Source organism: Lotus japonicus, chromosome 6, assembly GCF_012489685.1.
Source record: "Lotus japonicus ecotype B-129 chromosome 6, LjGifu_v1.2".
NCBI classification, from domain to species: domain Eukaryota; kingdom Viridiplantae; phylum Streptophyta; class Magnoliopsida; order Fabales; family Fabaceae; genus Lotus; species Lotus japonicus.
In genome coordinates this window covers 57,059,090-57,078,422 of record NC_080046.1, presented here as the reverse complement: position 1 = coordinate 57,078,422, position 19,333 = coordinate 57,059,090, and the positions used below count along the sequence as shown (strand labels likewise).

Here is a 19,333-nt window from a genome sequence, read left to right as displayed (position 1 = left end):
TTTTTTTCCAATTTTCAAAGTTGTTGCGTTCGATTGTGTAAAGCCTTTTTTTTTAAACTGTGTAAAGCCTTAAAAGCACTCCATTTTGTATTTATATTTTCTTGCACACTTTTATTCCACTAGCAAGACAAAATGTAGTGTATGTTACACAATAGAATTCTTCAACATAGTCAAATTATTCCATTGTCATTTAAAATTCGACCTTTAGTTTTGAAGCCATCAATAGTTTTTTGGGGGTTCCAAGTTGCTTAAATTTCACCTTATGCGTCATAAACAATATATAGTTTATCAACAAGCATTTTATGTATTATATAGATAGATAGATATAGATATTAGGTTAAATATTAAAAAATAATTAAAATATGTTATGTACAAAATTACAAATGGTTGAATACCATGATATTAATAATGAAGAAAAATGAAATTAAATATAAATTTACAAAATATCTAAAACTTATAATTTTGAAAATATCAAGAGGTGATTTAATTCATAAAATTTTAATACTAGTGATTTACATTTATCACTTTATCACTTTATGTGTGACATTGATTGAAAGATTTCAATTATTATATTTATATTCCCATTAGTGTGGATATATGCAATATCTCATCAACATAACACATGATATCATGGGATATATACTTCATGCATTATTACTTCTAGGTGAAGCACAACTTGTGCGGATAAGAATGGCCTGTGGAATTATGGGAAGATGATGATGGATACATACTCCCAAACCTTTTTTAATTGGGTACCTCTTTGATGCCCTTAATTTGTACCAATCATGTGGAATGGGAAGAAGTTGATGATAGATATATACTCCTAAACCTTTTTCTAATTGGGTACCCCTTTATAATTTGAGTTCTTATACGTGAACATACAGTTTAACCTTGATATAATATCAACATAAAAGTTAGCGGTATTTGTGGCAATTAAACACTAATATAATCTTTACATCAATTAATTAAGTTGATGGAAACCGTATATTTATAAATCATTAATTAATTTCGCTTTAATTTAGATATATAGTTACATTTCATTCTTTAAAGCTCATTATTATATGTCATATGTTATGAATATAAGCAATCAACCTCGTATTTGTCAATTATGAGAGTGAGAACATCAAGTAGAAGGGTATATTGAAAAGTTTTTCAACTTGTTTGTTAAAAAGTAGAGCATTGGATTCTCTCCCTTGCATCTTCAATTTATTTATATTTATATACTAACATCAAGACCATCCAAGAAAAACACAAACAGCAATCTAGGAGCAAAATAATTATTAGATCAATGATGTCAAGTCTTAGGATTCAAAACCTCCGCCAGCAGCTTCTGGAGGCTGAGGAAGCAGCAGCAAGAGAGCTGGAGCCCAAGTCCAACCATGGAACTTCAAACTCATTTAACAACCACGGTGGCGGTGGCCAAAATTTCTCCAATGCAAAGATCAATAGTGGCGCAAACTCCGGCGACCAGGACAGTTACGGCCAAGACTATTTCTCCGATGCAAAGATCAATCGTGGCGCAAACTATGGCGACCGCTACGGGTATGGCCAAGATTATTTCTCCAACAATGCAAAGATCAATAGTGGCACAAACTCAGCCGACCGCAACAGGTACCGCACAGCAAACAACTATGGAGGTCGGGCTTTAAACAATGGCGGCACTTTCAATGGCCATGGCAACGGAGGCTTTATCGATGGTGACTTTCATGCCCCAACAACAAACTACAACTATTAGTTGTTTGTAATTGTATTTGTATTTGATATAAGATGGGTAATATGATCCACTGTATTATGTTGTTCTGCTAATAAAGAAGCTAAGCTATAGCTCTACTTGTTACTACTTGCTTGAAATATGTTGAATAATGACATGAAAGGAGAGACAGAGGTTAATATTTCGAAGTCTCTGCAATTATCATCCGCACACTTCGTGCCAATTTCAAACGGTGAATATCACAATTTTAATTCGTTTTATATTAACTTTGTGGCTTCTGGCGGTTGGAAATTGCTCACAAAGTGTATGTTGATTAATGTTTGAAAAATCGAAACCTATGTATCGGGGACCAATAAGAAAATTATTAAATATTGGTCTCTTTCGTGATTTAACTTCACCCTATTTCTGTCAAAAAAAAAAACTTCACCCTATATCAAAAAAAAAAAAACTTCACCCTATTGATCAATATATATAATAAAATCATTTATAAAAAATTTCTCGTTTAAATAATCCTAGGAACTTAAAAAAAAAAAATCCTAAGAAAGTCTCGAGTTAAATCACTTTAGTTTTAGGCGGACCAATAATATTTAAAAATATATGAAACTTCTTATCACTTATCTTGAATACTAATGGTCCACCTAAAACTATAATAATTTAACTCAAATTTTCTTATGGTCATTTACCTATGAAAAAATTCAAAATCCCTTATCCACTTATATTAAATTTTATCAGTTTTCATTTCAATTTTTTTTTTATCAGTTTACCTAAAATATGGTTAGATTACTTATAATGGTGATTTAATCAACCACTTGAAATATCTACACAAATTCTTATAAATTATAGCCCAACCGAAAATTATTCCATTCTCATGTACATTCCCACCTTTAGTTTTGAAGCCATCAACGCTTTTTAGGAGTTATGATATATACACATCTCTCAACTTCTTTTTCACCTTCATTTCTATCTATTTCTTTTTTTTATCAATCAAATCACCTATTATATTTTTACTTTCTCTCTCTTTTCTTCCTATCTCTCTTTTCCTCCACATCTCCACACCTCATTTTTTAGGTGTGAAGATATAATTATTCCTTTTTTGCGAGGCGTTAATTTATTCACTAGAGAAATAAGATATATGATATTTAACATTTTTTTGTTACAAGAGGAATGTATATGATATTTAATTTGATATAAATAGAGATATATAGAGATGATCAGTTAGTGAAAATAAAATGGAAAATATAATTAAAATATAAATTAGTATTAACTTTTATTTTGGAGGGAGGGGGGGCTGGTTCCATCCGTTGCTTAATCTTCACTATATGCATTATAAATAACAATTTTTTTTTGAAAGTATAAATAACAATTTATTTATTAAACAAGCATAACCTCGTAACCTCGTTTTGAAAGAATTTATTTAAACTTATTTACAGTATATATAATCTTTTATGCAAGTGTTTATATGAACTTATGTAAAGAGTTTATGATGTATACCACCTATTACTTATCTTGAGCTTATTTTCATAAGTTTCTATAATAGCTTATGAATAAAAGTTTATGCTTAAAATAACTTGTTTTTAACTTATTTCAATTAGTTCTTAGTTTATGAATTGTGAGAGACTCAACGGTGTTTAATTAAGTTGTTTGCTTAAATGCACCCAAATGTATTATTTTTTTGTGTTAAATTGTTCTCGCAATGTTAACACAAATTTGGTGAAGGCCAAAGATCCATCTAAGAGTACGGCTCCTTGGAATTGAACCCTTAACCTAGGAGTTTAAACAACTTTTTACCGCTATGATCGGCATCTATTGGGTCCCAAATGTATAATATAGATATTTGATTAAATAATTTAAAATAAATTAAAACATATTTTGTAAAAAATTAAGTGATCTCTATCCAATCATTTTAGTAGTTAATGATGAAGACTAAATTAAAGCTAAATCATTGGGGGCGAACAATTCGGCCTATTTCCATGACCCATAATCCTACCATCCCTACTTGGACGGTTAGGAATGGCTTGTAATATGGGATGCCCATGATAATGGATATATACCCCCTTAAACTTTTATTCCGCCCAATTACGAGTCCAACTTGTTTATCAAAAAGCATAGCATTGGATTCCCTCTCTGCTTTCTTTTTTTTGTTCAAAAGTGCTTAATGGATTCCCTCCCCCCCCCCTCTCTCTCTCTCTCCCCCTTGCATCTTTATATTGCTGCTTAGCTGGTAACATCCAGCACATCCAAGAAAAAACCCAAACAGAGCAATCTAGGAGCAAGTTAGATTAAAATGGCAGGTCTTAGTAGGATTCAATACCTCCGCCAGCAACTTCTGGAGGCTGAGGAAGCAGCAGCCCGAGAAATGGAGCCCAAGTCCAACCATGGTACTTCAAACTCATTTAACAACCAAGGTGGCGGTGGCCAAAATTTCTCTGGTGCAAAGATCAACAGCGGCGCAAACTCCGGCGACCGCAACAGCTACCGCAGAGCTTACAACTATGGAGGTCGCACTATCAACAATCAGGGCACTTTCAATGGCAATGGCAACGGTGGCTTTATTGATGGTGACTTCCATGCCCCAACAACAAACTACAACCGTTATTAGTTATTTGTAATTTGTAGATGTTGGGTAATTAATATGATCCACTGGGTGATGTTGTTCTGCTAATAAAGAAGTGGAGTTATAGCTCCACGTACTTGTTTAAAATATGTTGAATAATAATGTGACATGAAAGGAGGTTAATATTTGTCAGTCTGTTATTATCATTCGCGCACTTTGTGGTAATTTCAAACGGTAAGTATCACAATTTTTAAGGTGCGTTGAGGACTTGAGGTAAAGAGATTAACATAATTTTGGCAATTAAGCGTTTGTCACTTAAGATAATCTAAGTTTGTATGATAATAAGTGTTTGTTACATAAACACCCGTTTCTATAACAAGAAATACGAGTAATACGTTACATGTACGGCTTATTTGGTTTTACTTGTTTCAGGCATGCATCTGCTAGCGGCCTAAAAAAAATCTATTACAGCGCCAATAATATAATGTCATACCCCATTCGAATAATAACGTAATTTCAAAATGAAATTATTCCAAACACAAACAATCCTGAAATCAGTGAAATGCGTGAGTGACAATATTCTTCAAGATAGCCTTATCCAAACATGATTCTATTCTCAAGCACTAATCCACTTCAAAGGCACCTAAACTTAACTTTTTTTGGGGATTCCAATTTGTTTGTTCAACTAGTATTTTATCCGGTGCACTACGAAAATATTTCACAACTGAGGGACCGTTTTGAAATTCGGAAATCTTTTAAATAGAATTGGATTCAGTTCCTTGCACATATATAGTATATGCATAATATACTTGGTTAGCAGCACTATAGCTATCCAAATCCAAATAACAAAACACATAGTAAGGTCAGGATGTCAAAACGTTTGATCAGGAACCTCCTAGCAATTCTTGAGGCTGAGGAAGAAGCAGCGGCAGAAGGGTCAAAGTCCAACCATGGCACGGTGAGCTCATTCAACAATCATGGAAATGGGGACCAAGATTTCTCCCATGCAAAGATCAGCAGTGGTGCACATTCTGGTGACCGTCACAGCAAGTTATACACCACCACCAACAATTACCGCGGCCCCAGCACAGTAAATAACAGTGGCAATTTCAATGGCCATGGCAATGGTGGGTTTATCGATGGCGACTTCAATGTTCCAACAAGGAACCACAACTATTAATTAAGAATCTGCATATGATTTTATCTACTAAGTTGTGAGTAACAGTACTACCAATAATTCTAAGTGAAAATGGAGCTATAGCTCTAATGGTCTATGATCTAACTGTTTTCAATAGTGTTTTAGGGGTGGATGTCAAGATTACTAAACCTCTTTTGTCATAATAAACTCTATTGAGCTGTTCCCCTGTCCTTAGTTGTCTGATGTCTCTACAAGACTCTTGAACCTCTATAATTAGTGCACTAATCTGTTAGTCATACCTCTAACTTGTTAACATGAAATAGAGTACCGGAGAGGGAGATTTGATATGACAGTAAAATGCCTCACCAACACCAAGAGTTGAGTAAGAGTGATCTCCCCTGTTTTCAGCACAGTCATTTATTAAGATTAATGCTTGTATTTTTAATAGCAGGGGGATTGGAAAAATATCAGTTATGCTTCTAGCAAAAAAAAACAAATGACTAGAATATATATACTACTAATGGAAAGGGGGTAAAAAAGAACTGGCTTCGTCATTGCCTAATACTATACTAGTGAAATTCAGAATTGGTGTATGTATTAGACTGACCTTAAAGATTTAATGAAACAAACTCAAAATATTAAGACATTTTGCTGGTTCTTCAGATAGGATAGTAGATGACAGTAATGGAGATGCTGCCATTGATTCATACCACTGCCACAAGGTACACTCATTCTCTTAAGTTGAATTTAAAGATCTAGACGAATAAATTGAATGTCCCAAGGCCTTGGAGACTGACTTCAGAGACTGGTTATGGCTCCGGTAATAATTCACCAAACCTTCCTCATGTGAAAATAGGCCACACACACAAAATGGGAAACACGTACACCAGTAGTCACACTAACCTTAGCAAAGGTTGTAGTTCATGAAGCCGGCCCCTCCGGTACCACAGCATTCTTGGGAGACTATTTTGATTCATTCAAGTCTCTCTTTCTCTTCCATTTAATTTCAACTCTCTTTTTAGGGTGTTCAATAAGTAATCCCTATGTGTGTCCTATTGAAAATAATATTTGATAAATAAAGAAGATATGTTATGTATCTGAAAGAGTAATTATATTCTTGCACCTAGTCTTCAAAAACAATTATATTCTTACACCCACTTATCAAGAATTGACCAATATGCCATGGCCTAGTCATTTAGGGTTTGATTTCCTTGATTCTATTCTATTTATCATTTTGGACCTTTTGTTAGTGCTTGCCTTATTGGGCATCAGATTCTTCAATAATGCCTCACCCACACTAACAAAATAAATTTTTATCAGGTTTCTTTGAATTTATATATATGCTTTAGATAATAATTATGTATAGAATATGGTGGAACAAATTCACCGTCTCAAAGCAAAACCCAAAGTCACACGTATACTTGGAGACTAATCATTTCAGACTTGTTGTGGCTCCGGTCTAGCCTGAATATTTCACCAAACCTTCCTTATGTGAATCTAGCCACATACACATACACAATGGGAAGCGCTTACAGTAGTAGTCACACTAACCTTAGCAAAGAGTGTACTTCTTTCGAAGCTGGCGCCACCGGTACCAGAGCATGCTTGGGAGGCTCTTTTGAGATTTTCATGGGGAAAACGAAAGAAAATGACCGCACAGATGTTTGGGGGGTGGAATACAAGACAGGACAGAAAAACAACTGTTGCGGTTTTCAGTTGAAGGCAACCCATGATAACAATGGTGCTGAGACCATTTTTTTTGGACTAATCGACACTGCTGAGAACAAAACTGAATTTTCATTGAAGATCACAAGGGTCGGTCGTGATCGTCTCCGTGGAGGGATAGCAGGAGTTAATTCTTCCCGCCCCCCAGTTTCCTCTACAAGAGCTAAACCAGACTGCACAATAGAGACTGTTATTGTTTCGTACGGTTGTTCATTCAGGGAAGGGCTTTTTGTTCTTGAAATGAAGAAAAAGATTAACGCTGAAAATGCTCACATGGTCACATTAGCACACTATTATGTCACCAAAGACGTAGGTCTCTCTGTTTCGGCCAAGATTTTTCGCAGCAAAGGTGGTGGTAGTTTTGTTGTTGAAATGGAGGGCCCTATCAAACACCCAAGTTCTGATTTGCGTAAGGTTCTTGTTAAGACTTCTCATACATGTATATGGTCGCCTGGTGCTTGTTCTCACTGTAAAGCAGCAAAATCTAGCACTGGTGCTAAAACTGGAGATTCCAATGGTTCATTGTTGAAAGCTGATCAATCTCATACTGTAGGCCAAATCGTTAAAGATGGTTTCTTCTCAAGTAACGTCAGAGAGCAACACAACAAGGGCCTCATTAATTCAAGTGGATACACTACTGGTTCTCTAAATAACTCTATCATCTTTATAGATTGTAATTTTTGAATTCATGATTTGGAAGTTGTGGGAATGTAATATGGAAATCTTTCACTTTTCTGTACCGAAAAAGTTCAAATAAAAGCTGGGAAACACCCTGGTTCCATCCATAGATGATGGCATTCACACTCGAACAAGGGAATGATGCAATGGCCAATTTTTGGTAAGGATTTTAGGTGCTATTTGTTTGATTGAATAGAATAGTCTGTGCATTTAGTTATACTTGTGCTTCATTTATATTATTAAGTTTTGGTTCATAAATTGACCCTTTAATTAGGGCTTAAAGTCGCGACGGTGCATTGGAGAAAAACTGAGGAAAACGATGAGTGATACGCAGTGTTTGAAATCTGATGTTAGGGGCTGAAACGTGTCGACGGTGATGCAGATTTCGTGATGCGCGGGGAAATTTCGAATAGAAAGTGGAAAGGCTCGTAAATACTAAATAGAGGGAGCATATTAGGTGAGAGGAGTGGTTTATGGTGAGAGATGAGAGGAATAATTAATAGTCTTTGGTTTATGTTGTTGGAATGTAATATGGAAGTATTTCACTTTTCTGTACCTAAAAAGTTCAAATAAAAGAAAGGAAACACTCTTGTTACACTCGAACAAGGGAATGATGCAATTGCCCTAATTTTTGGTAAGGATTTTAGGTGCTATTTGTTTGATTGAATAGAATAGTCTGTGCATTTAGTTATACTTGTGCTTCATTTATATTATTAAGTTTTGGTTCATAAATTGACCCTTTAATTAGGGCTTAAAGTCGCGACGGTGCATTGGAGAAAAACTGAGGAAAACGATGAGTGATACGCGGTGTTTGAAATATGATGTTAGGGGCTGAAACGTGTCGACAGTGATGCAGATTTCGTGATGCGCGGGGAAATTTCGAATAGAAAGTGGAAAGGCGCGTAAATACTAAATAGAGGGAGCATATTAGGCAGTGTTATTAAACTCGGCTCGAACCGGACGGTTCGACCGGTTGAACCGGAAACCGGACCCTTGACCGGTTCGAGTCGAACAACGGATCGGGCATGCAATCGGCTCGTTTTGAACCGCATTAAACCGACTGGGTCGGTATAAAAATCGGTGACCCGGAGCTTCGGTTGGACCGATTTTTTTAAAAAAATCAAGAAATAGAGGAAGTGAAAGTGCACGATCTGGACTTGGAAGAGGAGTGGCGGCGGCGCGGTTCCAGGAGAGACGACGGCGGTGTTGGTGGCTTCAGATCGGGAAGATGAGGTGATGAACGAGTGATGGTGATGGGGCGAGTTGGGGGAGAGAGAAGGAGGTAATGGAAGCTGGTTTAGGTTGAAGGTGGTGGCGGTGGTGTTTTGGACGAGTGGAACCTATGATGGTATGATTCAGAGGAAGAAAGGGTGTTTGGTGGTGGAAACAGCCATGGGAGAGGGAGAGGGCGGCAGCTGAGTGCTTTGGAGGAGAGGTGTGTGCTAGGGTTTTGGTGATGGAGGAGAAAGCTGCTGAGCTTCTTCTGAAATAAAGAAAGCTTTTTTTTTTTGTCAAAGTCATCCGATTCAATAGACAAGGCCAAGCCCAAACTTTTCCCAAATTTCCATTAAACAACCACTGCCAGTATTAAAAGTTAAAACAATGCGTTTTTTTTTTGTCAATAAACTGTGCGTGTTTTAACTTTTAAATCACTAAAAATGCATACACTTTATACATTTTAATTCATATTCCATAAAAGTATCATGTATAAAGCCATAAAGATTTACATTATGTATTTAAAAACAGTGCGTGTTTGAGATTTACATTATGTATTTAAAAAAAAATCAAGATTTATATTATTAATAGGAATTTTTTTTTTGTTAAGAAGCACATGAATTGATAGGGTTAAAATAAATTTTTAAATTTTGTTGTGGTAAAACATTTCTTGTTATTTTGTGTGTATGATATTTGTAACATTTTGTTATGGTATTATAAATTTTTTTAGTGCAAACCGAGTCAAACGGTTCAACCAATGACCCAGTGGTCAGACCAATGACCCATTGACCCAGTGCCCCGACCGAGTCGATCACCGGACCGAGTTTAATAACACTGATATTAGGTGAGAGGAGTGGTTTATGGTGAGAGATGAGAGGAATAATTAATAGTCTTTGGTTTATGTTGTTGGAATGTAATATGGAAGTATTTCACTTTTCTGTACCTAAAAAGTTCAAATAAAAGAAGGGAAACACCCTTGTTACACTCGAACAAGGGAATGATGCAATTGCCCTAATTTTTTGTAAGGATTTTAGGTGCTATTTGTTTGATTGAATAGAATAGTCTGTGCATTTAGTTATACTTGTGCTTCATTTATATTATTAAGTTTTGGTTCATAAATTGACCCTTTAATTAGGGCTTAAAGTCGCGACGGTGCATTGGGGAAAAAACTGAGGAAAACGATGAGTTATAAGCGGTGTTTGAAATCTGGTGTTAGGGGCTGAAACGTGTCGACGGTGATGCAGATTGCGTGATGCGCGGGGAAATTTCGGAACAGAAAGAGGAAAGGCGCGTAAATACTAAATAGAGTAAGTAAATATATATTATATATATATATATATGCTTATCAAAAAAAAAATATGATATATATGTATATATTTTTCTTGTGCACATGCAATCCACATAAAGGTTAAGAGATGTTTAACTATAACAAATATTTGCAATAGATAAAAATCATAACTAATGTATATGTCAATTGAATGTTAACAAAAACCATATCGTGTGATAGGGTATGAATTCCTATCAAGCTAATCAGTGAGCAGAAATTAGAAAGGTTAAGAATACAATTTATACAAATTAAAAACTTAAACAACTTTACAATGTGGCATTATCTTACTTCATTTGATTCTCTAGAATTAAATAACTTGAAAAAATAAAAAAAAATAACTAAAGTAAATCAATAATGTAATTTATCTTTCCGATGTAAAAAAATTACTAAGGTAAATAATGTAAGTAGTTTTTTTTTGGTCAAATGTAAGTAGTTCTTTAGCCAGCTTACTTTTGTTATTTCTCTTTTGGGCCTCACAACTAAAGTTGAAAGTTGGCCCATAACTTGGTCTCTTGAGGATACCAACCCTAGCAAGCTCTGTCCTCAAGGCAATAAATGGTCCAAAATGTGTGAGGATACCTTCTGTAACACCCCACTTTTCGTTATTAAGTTATTTATTATTTTATTTTAATTATTATTATGCTATATGGTAATTTGATAATTTATGTGATTTAATTACATGATAAGGTCATTAAGTGATTTAATTAGATAATTAAGTGATTATGTGATATAGATAAATAAGGGTTTTATATTTTATAGTGAGTAGTTGGGAGTGAGGCCCATTGTAAGACTATTTAAGGGTTAGGAGTGAATTAGAAAGAGAGAAATCAGAATTAGAGAATTGGAGAAGTTAGCAGAGAACACGTGAAAAGCAAGGAGAGGAGAAAAGAGAAGAAAACCTAGAATTTGATCTTCAAGAAGAAAAGGGTCTAGGAGGCTTTGTACCGGTGTCATAAAAGGTAAGGGTTTGAATTTACCTTGTATAATTGTAGTACAACAGAGGTTGAGTTTAACATGAAGGAACCCCCAACTTCTTTGAAAATTCAGAACTGAGATACTGTGTTGAGTGTTAAATTGTGGTGGACAAAATTGATTTTAGGCGAAATTGAGGTTCTGGGGAAATTTGGGTTCTGCTCTGCCGGCAGATACCCTAACAGTCTGTGTTGTAGAGAGCATAACTCTCTATACAGAATTCTGAATTGAGTGAAACCAATTTCGTATGAAAGCTAACTCATAGGGTTATATTGGGTAATATTTTCATAATTTTTGGATAGTTGGTTCAGTACCAGAATAATCTGCAAGTTCATTCTGTTTCTGCCCGCAGACACCCTAGCAGCCTGTGCTATAGAGAGCATAACTCTCTTTACAGAATTTCGAATTGAGTGAAACCGATTTTGTATGAAAGCTAACTCATAGGGTTATATTGGGTAATATTTTCGTAATTTTTGGGTTGCTGGTTCAATACCAGAATTATCTGCAAGTTAACTCTATTTCTGCTCGCAGACACCCTAACAGTCTGTGCTGTAAAGAGCATAACTCTCTCTACAGAATTCCAAATTTGGTGAAACCAATTTTATATGAAAGCTAACGTATAAGGCTATGTTTTGTAAAATTTTCATAATTTTGGACTGCTCATTTAGTACCAGAATTATATGCAAGTTTGCTATGTTTCTGCTTATTTATGGGATTGATTCTGAAACTGATTCTGGTAATTGATGTGAGACATTTGATGGTTTTGTGTTGCTATTATGTTGGTGGAATAGTGAATGATTTAATAATTATATTGAAGTGTTATTTTGTGCAATTTTGGTATGATTTCCGTTATGGAATTTGGTGAGAAAATATGTTATATTTGGGGTTGGAGTGGTCTCAATTTGCATGTTTTAATTTATGAGTTTTTGCACGAAATACACTTCATTTAGTCAAGGGGCAACGCGTCGGTTTTCATCGGAAAACTGAGGTTTGTCCCAGAACTGGAGTGGTTCTGGAAGTCTGGAGTGGACTTCATTGGTGGTTAACTGTCTGGAGTAGACGCGGTGATACCGCTAAGGTTAACAATTGGTACCACATGCATACATTAGAGTCTGACACACTAAGTTTCACGTTTTCAGTGGTTTTATGTGTTTGGTGAATTGTTGGTGAATTGTTTTGCTGTTGTGGTAAAGTCGAATTATTATTCTTCTTAAAACTTATAATTTTCTGAAACAACAATAAGAATTATGAAACTGTCTTGAGAGCAAATATTATAATCACTCAGATTTTAAAGAAAAGGTGAAGAGTTTATAAAGCAAAATCTGAATTGTTTACTTGCTCATTGTTATGCTATATTTTATACAATGTAAGTTCTTACCCTTCTGTTGGAATGATGTTCTATGCAACATCGCTCAGGTACTGGAGGTAGAGATGTGACTCATGAGGAGTAGCTTCGGAGAGTCTTAGCTTATGTTATTATTATTATTATTATTATTATTATTATTATAAAATAAGTGTCTTGCTCTGTAATGTAACACTGAGTAGATATTTTACGTTACTTTTACATTTCGGTTGAGAGGATTTTATAACCTCTCCTTATGGAAGTTGTTGAATGATTTTCTAAATTATAGCGATGTCGTACTGTTGATGGCCGAAGTGCTTATGAAATTCAGTTCTGAGTATGATGAATTTTATTGGAATGTCATGGAAGACAAACCTATTTAAATAAGTGATTTTATGCATCTTAGGATTATCTGGCTGGTTTAGAATTTTTATTGGCAGGAATGATTCATTCTTTGAAAACCATATGAGTTTATAAATTTTCTAACACAATTAGTGTTAATTTTAATGAGTTTTCGTGAAGAAGTGTAATACTCCCTTGATATGTTTTTAAACTCTGATAAACGTTTTTAAATAAAACAATGGGAAAAATGGGGGTGTTACACCTTCAGATGGGTTCAAGTTAGGACAGAGTCGAAGAGTTGTTTGAACGGGAGAGCTGTTTAAAAAATTGGAGACCTAAGATTATCCGCTCAGAAGACAACTTGTTTCTCTTTGCTGCTTTGGAGGTTTAGGGGCTTTTGTTTATGATCCTTAGGGTTTTTACTTCATGCTTCTAGCTGATGTTCAACTTTATTATTTGAGTGTGCATGCTTGTTCCTGTAATTTCTTATGTTTTGCATTGCGTTATCACTCGTTGAGATTTATTCTCGCATGTTGTAAGTGTCGTTAGGCAACCCTTTGGGTTTTGAATGGATTATGATCCTTTGAACCAAAAAAAAAAGTTAAGGAATGACTTGAACGGAGCAACCTCGTTCAGTAACTCAAAAGCTAACTATAATAAGGAACAAATTGTATTTGTAGTTTCCTATGAAACTGCTTCAGCTATGACACGTGAAAAACTGGGTGGAGGGGATTGCTAAGGTTGAATTCGTAGGCCATACGACTCTTACAAAGTGTTATTGTGGTAGTTTTTCATGCGTACAAATGTTTGAACTTTTTTTTTGGTTACAGGAGGAAGATTAACAGAAAAGCAGAGTTAACTAATAGCGTCTAAATACATAGCAGAAGCAACAAATGATGGAGGTCTGCTCCATATTTGAGCTGGTGAGCCATTCCTAGCTGCTGCGATATGAATTATTGCAAGGGTGTCCGCTGTATTGTTCCTCTCTCGAGCGATATGAATTATTGCACATCTCTGGAATTGAGACATTAAGCCAAGAACCCTCCTTATGCTATCCTGGTCCCAAAACGAGTTGATATCCCTGCCAGCATTCAAAACCGATACCAACTTATCACAGTCAGATGCACAAACGATATTCTGGAATCCGAGACTAAGTGAGTGCAGCAGGCCCAACTCAACATCTTTGATCTCCGTGAGGAATGTTGTGCCATGATCGAAACTCACGGAGGTTGCAGACCGCCAATTGCTTGAGCTGTCCCCTAACACAGCCGCGCAACCCATCCTCTGCACTTGTGGTTTCCAGCTCCCATCCACCTTCAAGCTTATTCTCCCGGTCGCAGCAGACTCCTGAGCAGGTCCGATAGCAGGCTGTTGCTGTCCCTGTTCTGGGACCATAGTTCTACGCCAGAGAGCTTCATCACTCAGCACATAACGAATGACTTGGTTAACAATTAGAGCCCGATCCTCAAAAATACGCTGGCACCGCCACTTCCAGGACCACCACATGACTGAGATTCCAAGAATATAGTTCCTGTGAGCAAGAAGATCACCAAGCCACTGGGAGAAAATTACCTGAGGCGCAAGAGGAGGTAGAACCGAACTGAAGAAACTCCAAAGGCTCCGGGAATCAGGGCATCCCCTAAAGAGATGATCAACGTCCTCTCTATCTGAGTCACAACGAGGACAGCCAGCAGTGGCCGTAAGATGTGACTGAAACCGTCGTGCATTTGTGGGGAGCGCCTCGCGGGACACTAGCCAGAGAAAAAAACGAATTCTTTCAGGCACCTTTGCTTTCCACACTTTCCTCCACGTAATGAAACCATCCGCCACCTGGGTGTGCAAACTGTAGTAAGCTGAACTTGGTGTATAACGTCCCTCTGGCTCATGTATCCAGCGTAAAGCATCAGGGTGAGGCCTGGTATGTGGAACAGAAATATTCTTGATTTCTCCTTCAATTTCTGGGGGCAATGCAGTATAGAGACAATTAAAATTCCACTCTCCTCCTTGCCAAAGGTCAGCTACTACCAGTTGTGTATCCGCGATATTGACAAACGGTATCCTGTCGCAAAGTCTGCCCGTCCCCAGCCAATTGGAATACCAAACCGAGGAGTTTCCATTCCCTAGCTGCGGCTGGAAGCCATTACCCACGTACTCCTTTGCTCGCATTATACCTCTCCAAATATAGGATTCACCATGCTTGAACGTACCTTGAAGAACCAAGTTCTGTTTCAAATACTTTTGTGAGATTGCTTGGACCCAAGGCTTGGCTCCATCATGCAGAAGCTCATCTACCAATTTACCCAACAGTGCAATGTTGTTCGCTCTTGTGCTGCGAAGCCCTAAGCCTCCATTCTCCTTTGGTTGGGTAACATCATGCCAAGACACCAAATTCCAGCCACGTGTATTAGAGCCCTTTGCCCAAAGATAGCAACGAATCTTTTTATCAATAAAATCACATATCGATTGAGGAAGCCAAAGAGACTGCATAGTGTAAACCGGCAAGGAGGTGAGAACTGATTTTGCAAGACAAAGCTTTCCGGCCTTGTTTAACATTCAGGTTTTCCATGATTCTAGTCTGGCATTAACTTTGTCCTTGATGGGGAGGAAGAGATCCTTGGTGACTCTACCCTTTAACAGGGGAATCCCAAGATATTTACCCAAACTCGAAGCTCTACGGATACCCAAGATGGTAGACAACTCCTCTTGGGCAGGTGCAGCAACCGTCTTTGAACACATCATCCATGACTTGTCCAAATTCACCCTCATACCCGACGCCTCACAAAAGTCTTTCAAAGTGTCAGCTACCACCCGCATCTGGACTTTATTGGCTTGACAAAAGAGCAACACATCATCAGCAAAGAATAAGTGAGAGATCCCAATTCCTTCTTTTGTGATTCTGACAGGTTTCCATGATTTATCCTCTACTCTTGTTTGGATCAGAAGAGCAAAGTGTTCCATGCATAAAACGAAGAGATAGGGAGACAAAGGGTCGCCCTGGCGGAGCCCCCTCTGAGGCTTAAAGGACTCAAGCTTGGACCCATTCCATAGAATTGATTTTGAAGCTGACTGAACTCCCCACATAATCAAGTCCACAATCGAATGAGGAAACCCAAAATCATAAAGAGTTGCTCTAAGAAAGTCCCAACTTACTCGGTTATAGGCTTTCTCCAAATCAATTTTCAAAGCTACCAAACCCCCTTTGCGCTTGTAGGTATGAATAGTGTGCATGACCTCCTAAGCCAGAATGATGTTGTCCTTGGTTCCTCTTCCTGGGATGAAGCTAGCCTAAAGAGGCCCAACTAGTTCATCTAGGAGAGGTCGAAACCTATTAACAAGTACCTTTGTGATCACCTTGTAAGCCACGTTGCACAAACTAATCGGTCGAAGATCCTTGAAGCGGAGGGGATTCTCCACCTTAGGTATGAGCACAATCAGAGTTTCAAGGAGAGAAGATTCCCGTTTCCCATGAGCAAAGGCATCGACAACCATGGCGTGAAGGTCTTGACCTACAATGCTCCAGAACTGCTTATAGAAGTAGGCTTGAAAACCGTCTGCACCCGGGGCCTTGAAAGAATGCATAGCCATGACTGCGCTGCGAACCTCCTCTAAGGAAATTGGCTTAACAAGGTCAGCTCGATCCTCAATAGAAAGAGATGGAGTTCTGATCTCCATGACATGATTCCTGATCACTTGTGAATCAATAGAGAACAAGTTAGTGAAAAACGATTGCGCTCCCGCCTTCAAAAAGCCTGGATCTGTGCACCAATCATTCCCGATAAACATGCCATGAATTTTATTTTGCTTCCTCCGTATCACCGTTTGGGTGTGGAAGAATTTGGTGTTGCGGTCTCCTAGTCCCACCCATTTCTCTCGTGATTTTTGGTACAGTACATCTCTTCTTGTGTCAGAATTTGCTCATATTCCTCCTTTAAATCCTTTTCTAGGCAGAGCAATGATTATGTCTCCCTCACCTCAAGTTCATGTCGGAGCCCTTGGAGGCGTCGCTCTACTCGCTTCTTCCTGCGTGTAATATTACCAAACACATTAGTATTAAAAACAAGAGAAGCCGCTCGTACATTATCAAGTTTGCCCACTAATGACGGTGGTGGCTTCTCCCAGGTGTCACGAATAACATGCTCATAGGCAGGATGTGTTGCCCAAGCTGCTTGGAAGTGGAACGGGCGGGCTACACGATCCTCCATTCGAACATTACAACGAACCAGGATGGGGCAATGATCCGAATAAACACGAGCTAGATGTTCCACATAGGCCTCCGGAAAGTTATGACGCCATGAGATATCTCCAATAGCCCTATCCAACCGCTTAGACATCTTCCTCTGACCGTGTAGCCTCCTTTCCCAAGTAAAGCTACTACCCGTGGCACCGAAATCAATGAATTCACAAGCTTCCATCATATCTAGCATTCGAGTTGCCCGGGCTTGACAGAAATCACCTCCCGACACCTCAGATGGGGAAACGATCTCATTCAAATCCCCTAGGGCGAGCCATGGTTCAAGGGTTTGTTGTCGAAGGTGTGTTAAATGGCTCCACAGGTCTTCCCTTAACGTAGGATTGGGACTCGCGTACACGGCCGAGCATCTCCAAGATCTATGATCCACAGAGATAGAAACTGACACCACCTGAAAGTGCACATCCACTATCTGAATAGCAAAGTCACGGTTCACAGGTACCAATATCCAAATACCTCCCCGATGCTCTACCGCCTCTGAACAGGCACCAAGCTCATAGCCCACACCTCTCCAAAAATGTTCCACTGATACAAAGCTACAATGAGTCTCAACCAAAACAATCATCGAAGGGTGAAAAGATTTAATCAAGTCCCGTACTTGTCGTTGTCCGCGAGTTCCGGCACCCCCTCTAATGTTCCAAGCCAAAACACTAAAATTTGTGTTATTCATAGACAACAATTGAGCGGTAAGACCCCAAATGCAGAAATCATGCTCTGCCCAGAGGAGTGGTCTCCACGTTAGTAGCTCCCGGGTCATAGGGTAGTGCTCCATTACTTTGTAGGGCCGTGGAGCCCCCTTGCATTGCCTCCTCATCTGCAAACAGTGTGAAGCGGTTTCTCTCTTGATGTTGTAAGTTAAGTGTTGTCTTGGTCCCATCCCCAAATACAAACATTTTCTTATTCCCTATCATCCTTGTCTCTGGCATGGTTTTTCCTTGCGTGCGTTTTTGCTGCACAACAAGAGGATAGCTCATTGATGCTGACGCACCATTAGTCTCAGTTTGTGGGCCCTGGAAGGCTGAATCCTTCATGATTCGTTTCCTTCCTTGTAGTGAATCTCCCATGATTGAGGAGAAATTATTGTAATCATTCGAATACTAGGGCCCCACTTGTGATACTGTTCTTTTCTCCATTACTATCCACCTGATTCTGCTCATTTTTCTCTCCTGAAGACGCGCGAGACTGCTTCTGATTTTGCGTTGATTGCTTCTTGGTTGAAGCGTTTAAATTCTTCCACCCTTTTCTCGTGACTGTCATCCAATCACCGTGAGCAGCATCCGGGCAATCAATATTCGCGGATTTCTCGCCTGCAATAACGTTCTCTGCCATCTGAGTCTCCGTTCCTAGGGTTTCCTGGCTAGGTTCAGCCGCCGCCGCCGTAGGAGTCCCCATGGAAGCCGTCGTCGCTGGGGCTGGTTGAGACGTTGGTTTTGGCACCGGTGTCCTCTGGCAGTTGCTTGCAAGATGACCATAGCATCCGCAGTTCGAGCATAACAAGTGCATCCCTTCATATTCGATATTGTACCATACACCCCGGAGCCCAGCCCTTCCCAGTACTGGCTGGTTCAGGTTAATTTCAACACACACCCTTGCATACTTTCCCCTTCGCGTATCTGTCGTATTCATGTCGACTTTGATCGGCGTCCCCACGGCGGAGGCTAGAGTCAGAAGAATACTTTCATCATAAAATTGGAACCCAAGGCCTGGGATACGAATCCAAACTGCAGTGGTGCTTATTGTAGAATTCGCATCGACAAAGTCTGGCGTCCAAGGCTTAACCGCAAGATAATGATCATAGATCATCCATGGTGCCCCAACCATAGCTTTCTCTCTATCATCCTCAAGGTCAAATTGAATAAGAAAGTAGCCATGGTGCATGTCTCGAACCTCAAAGCCTCCTCACTACTAGAAAATAATTAAATTATGACGGAATTTTGCGACGGTAAAAATTTCCGTCGCAAAATAATTAATTCGTGACAGATTTAGTGACACTTTCTCGTCGCTAAGGTTTATAAAAACATTAATTTAACATTTTGGGACGAAATACAAATTTCGTCACAATTTAGGGACGAAATTATGT

At 38.3% G+C, this 19,333-nt stretch overlaps 3 protein-coding genes across 3 annotated transcripts; 2 read left to right on the top strand and 1 right to left on the bottom strand.

The window, feature by feature from the left end:
- Nucleotides 1–1,233: 1,233 nt before the first annotated feature.
- Nucleotides 1,234–1,840, top strand: LOC130726588 (abscisic acid and environmental stress-inducible protein-like). Its single transcript, XM_057577891.1, has one exon. The coding sequence runs from the start codon at nucleotides 1,289–1,291 to the stop codon at nucleotides 1,733–1,735; it is 447 nt and encodes a 148-aa protein (XP_057433874.1). The 5' UTR covers nucleotides 1,234–1,288; the 3' UTR covers nucleotides 1,736–1,840.
- Nucleotides 1,841–5,451: 3,611 nt separating this feature from the next.
- On the top strand, nucleotides 5,452–7,940 carry LOC130723260 (uncharacterized). Its single transcript, XM_057574236.1, has one exon. The coding sequence runs from the start codon at nucleotides 6,922–6,924 to the stop codon at nucleotides 7,810–7,812; it is 891 nt and encodes a 296-aa protein (XP_057430219.1). The 5' UTR covers nucleotides 5,452–6,921; the 3' UTR covers nucleotides 7,813–7,940.
- A 10,399-nt stretch (nucleotides 7,941–18,339) lies between these two features.
- LOC130725624 (uncharacterized) lies at nucleotides 18,340–19,131 on the bottom strand. The gene has a single exon (XM_057576836.1). The coding sequence runs from the start codon at nucleotides 19,129–19,131 to the stop codon at nucleotides 18,340–18,342; it is 792 nt and encodes a 263-aa protein (XP_057432819.1).
- Nucleotides 19,132–19,333: the final 202 nt, after the last annotated feature.

Bases quoted from the DNA above. Each gene is read 5' to 3' on its own strand.
- LOC130726588 (XM_057577891.1), top strand. From the start codon at position 1,289: ATGATGTCAAGTCTTAGGATTCAAAACCTCCGCCAGCAGCTTCTGGAG.
- LOC130723260 (XM_057574236.1), top strand. From the start codon at position 6,922: ATGGGAAGCGCTTACAGTAGTAGTCACACTAACCTTAGCAAAGAGTGT.
- LOC130725624 (XM_057576836.1), bottom strand. From the start codon at position 19,131: ATGCACCATGGCTACTTTCTTATTCAATTTGACCTTGAGGATGATAGA.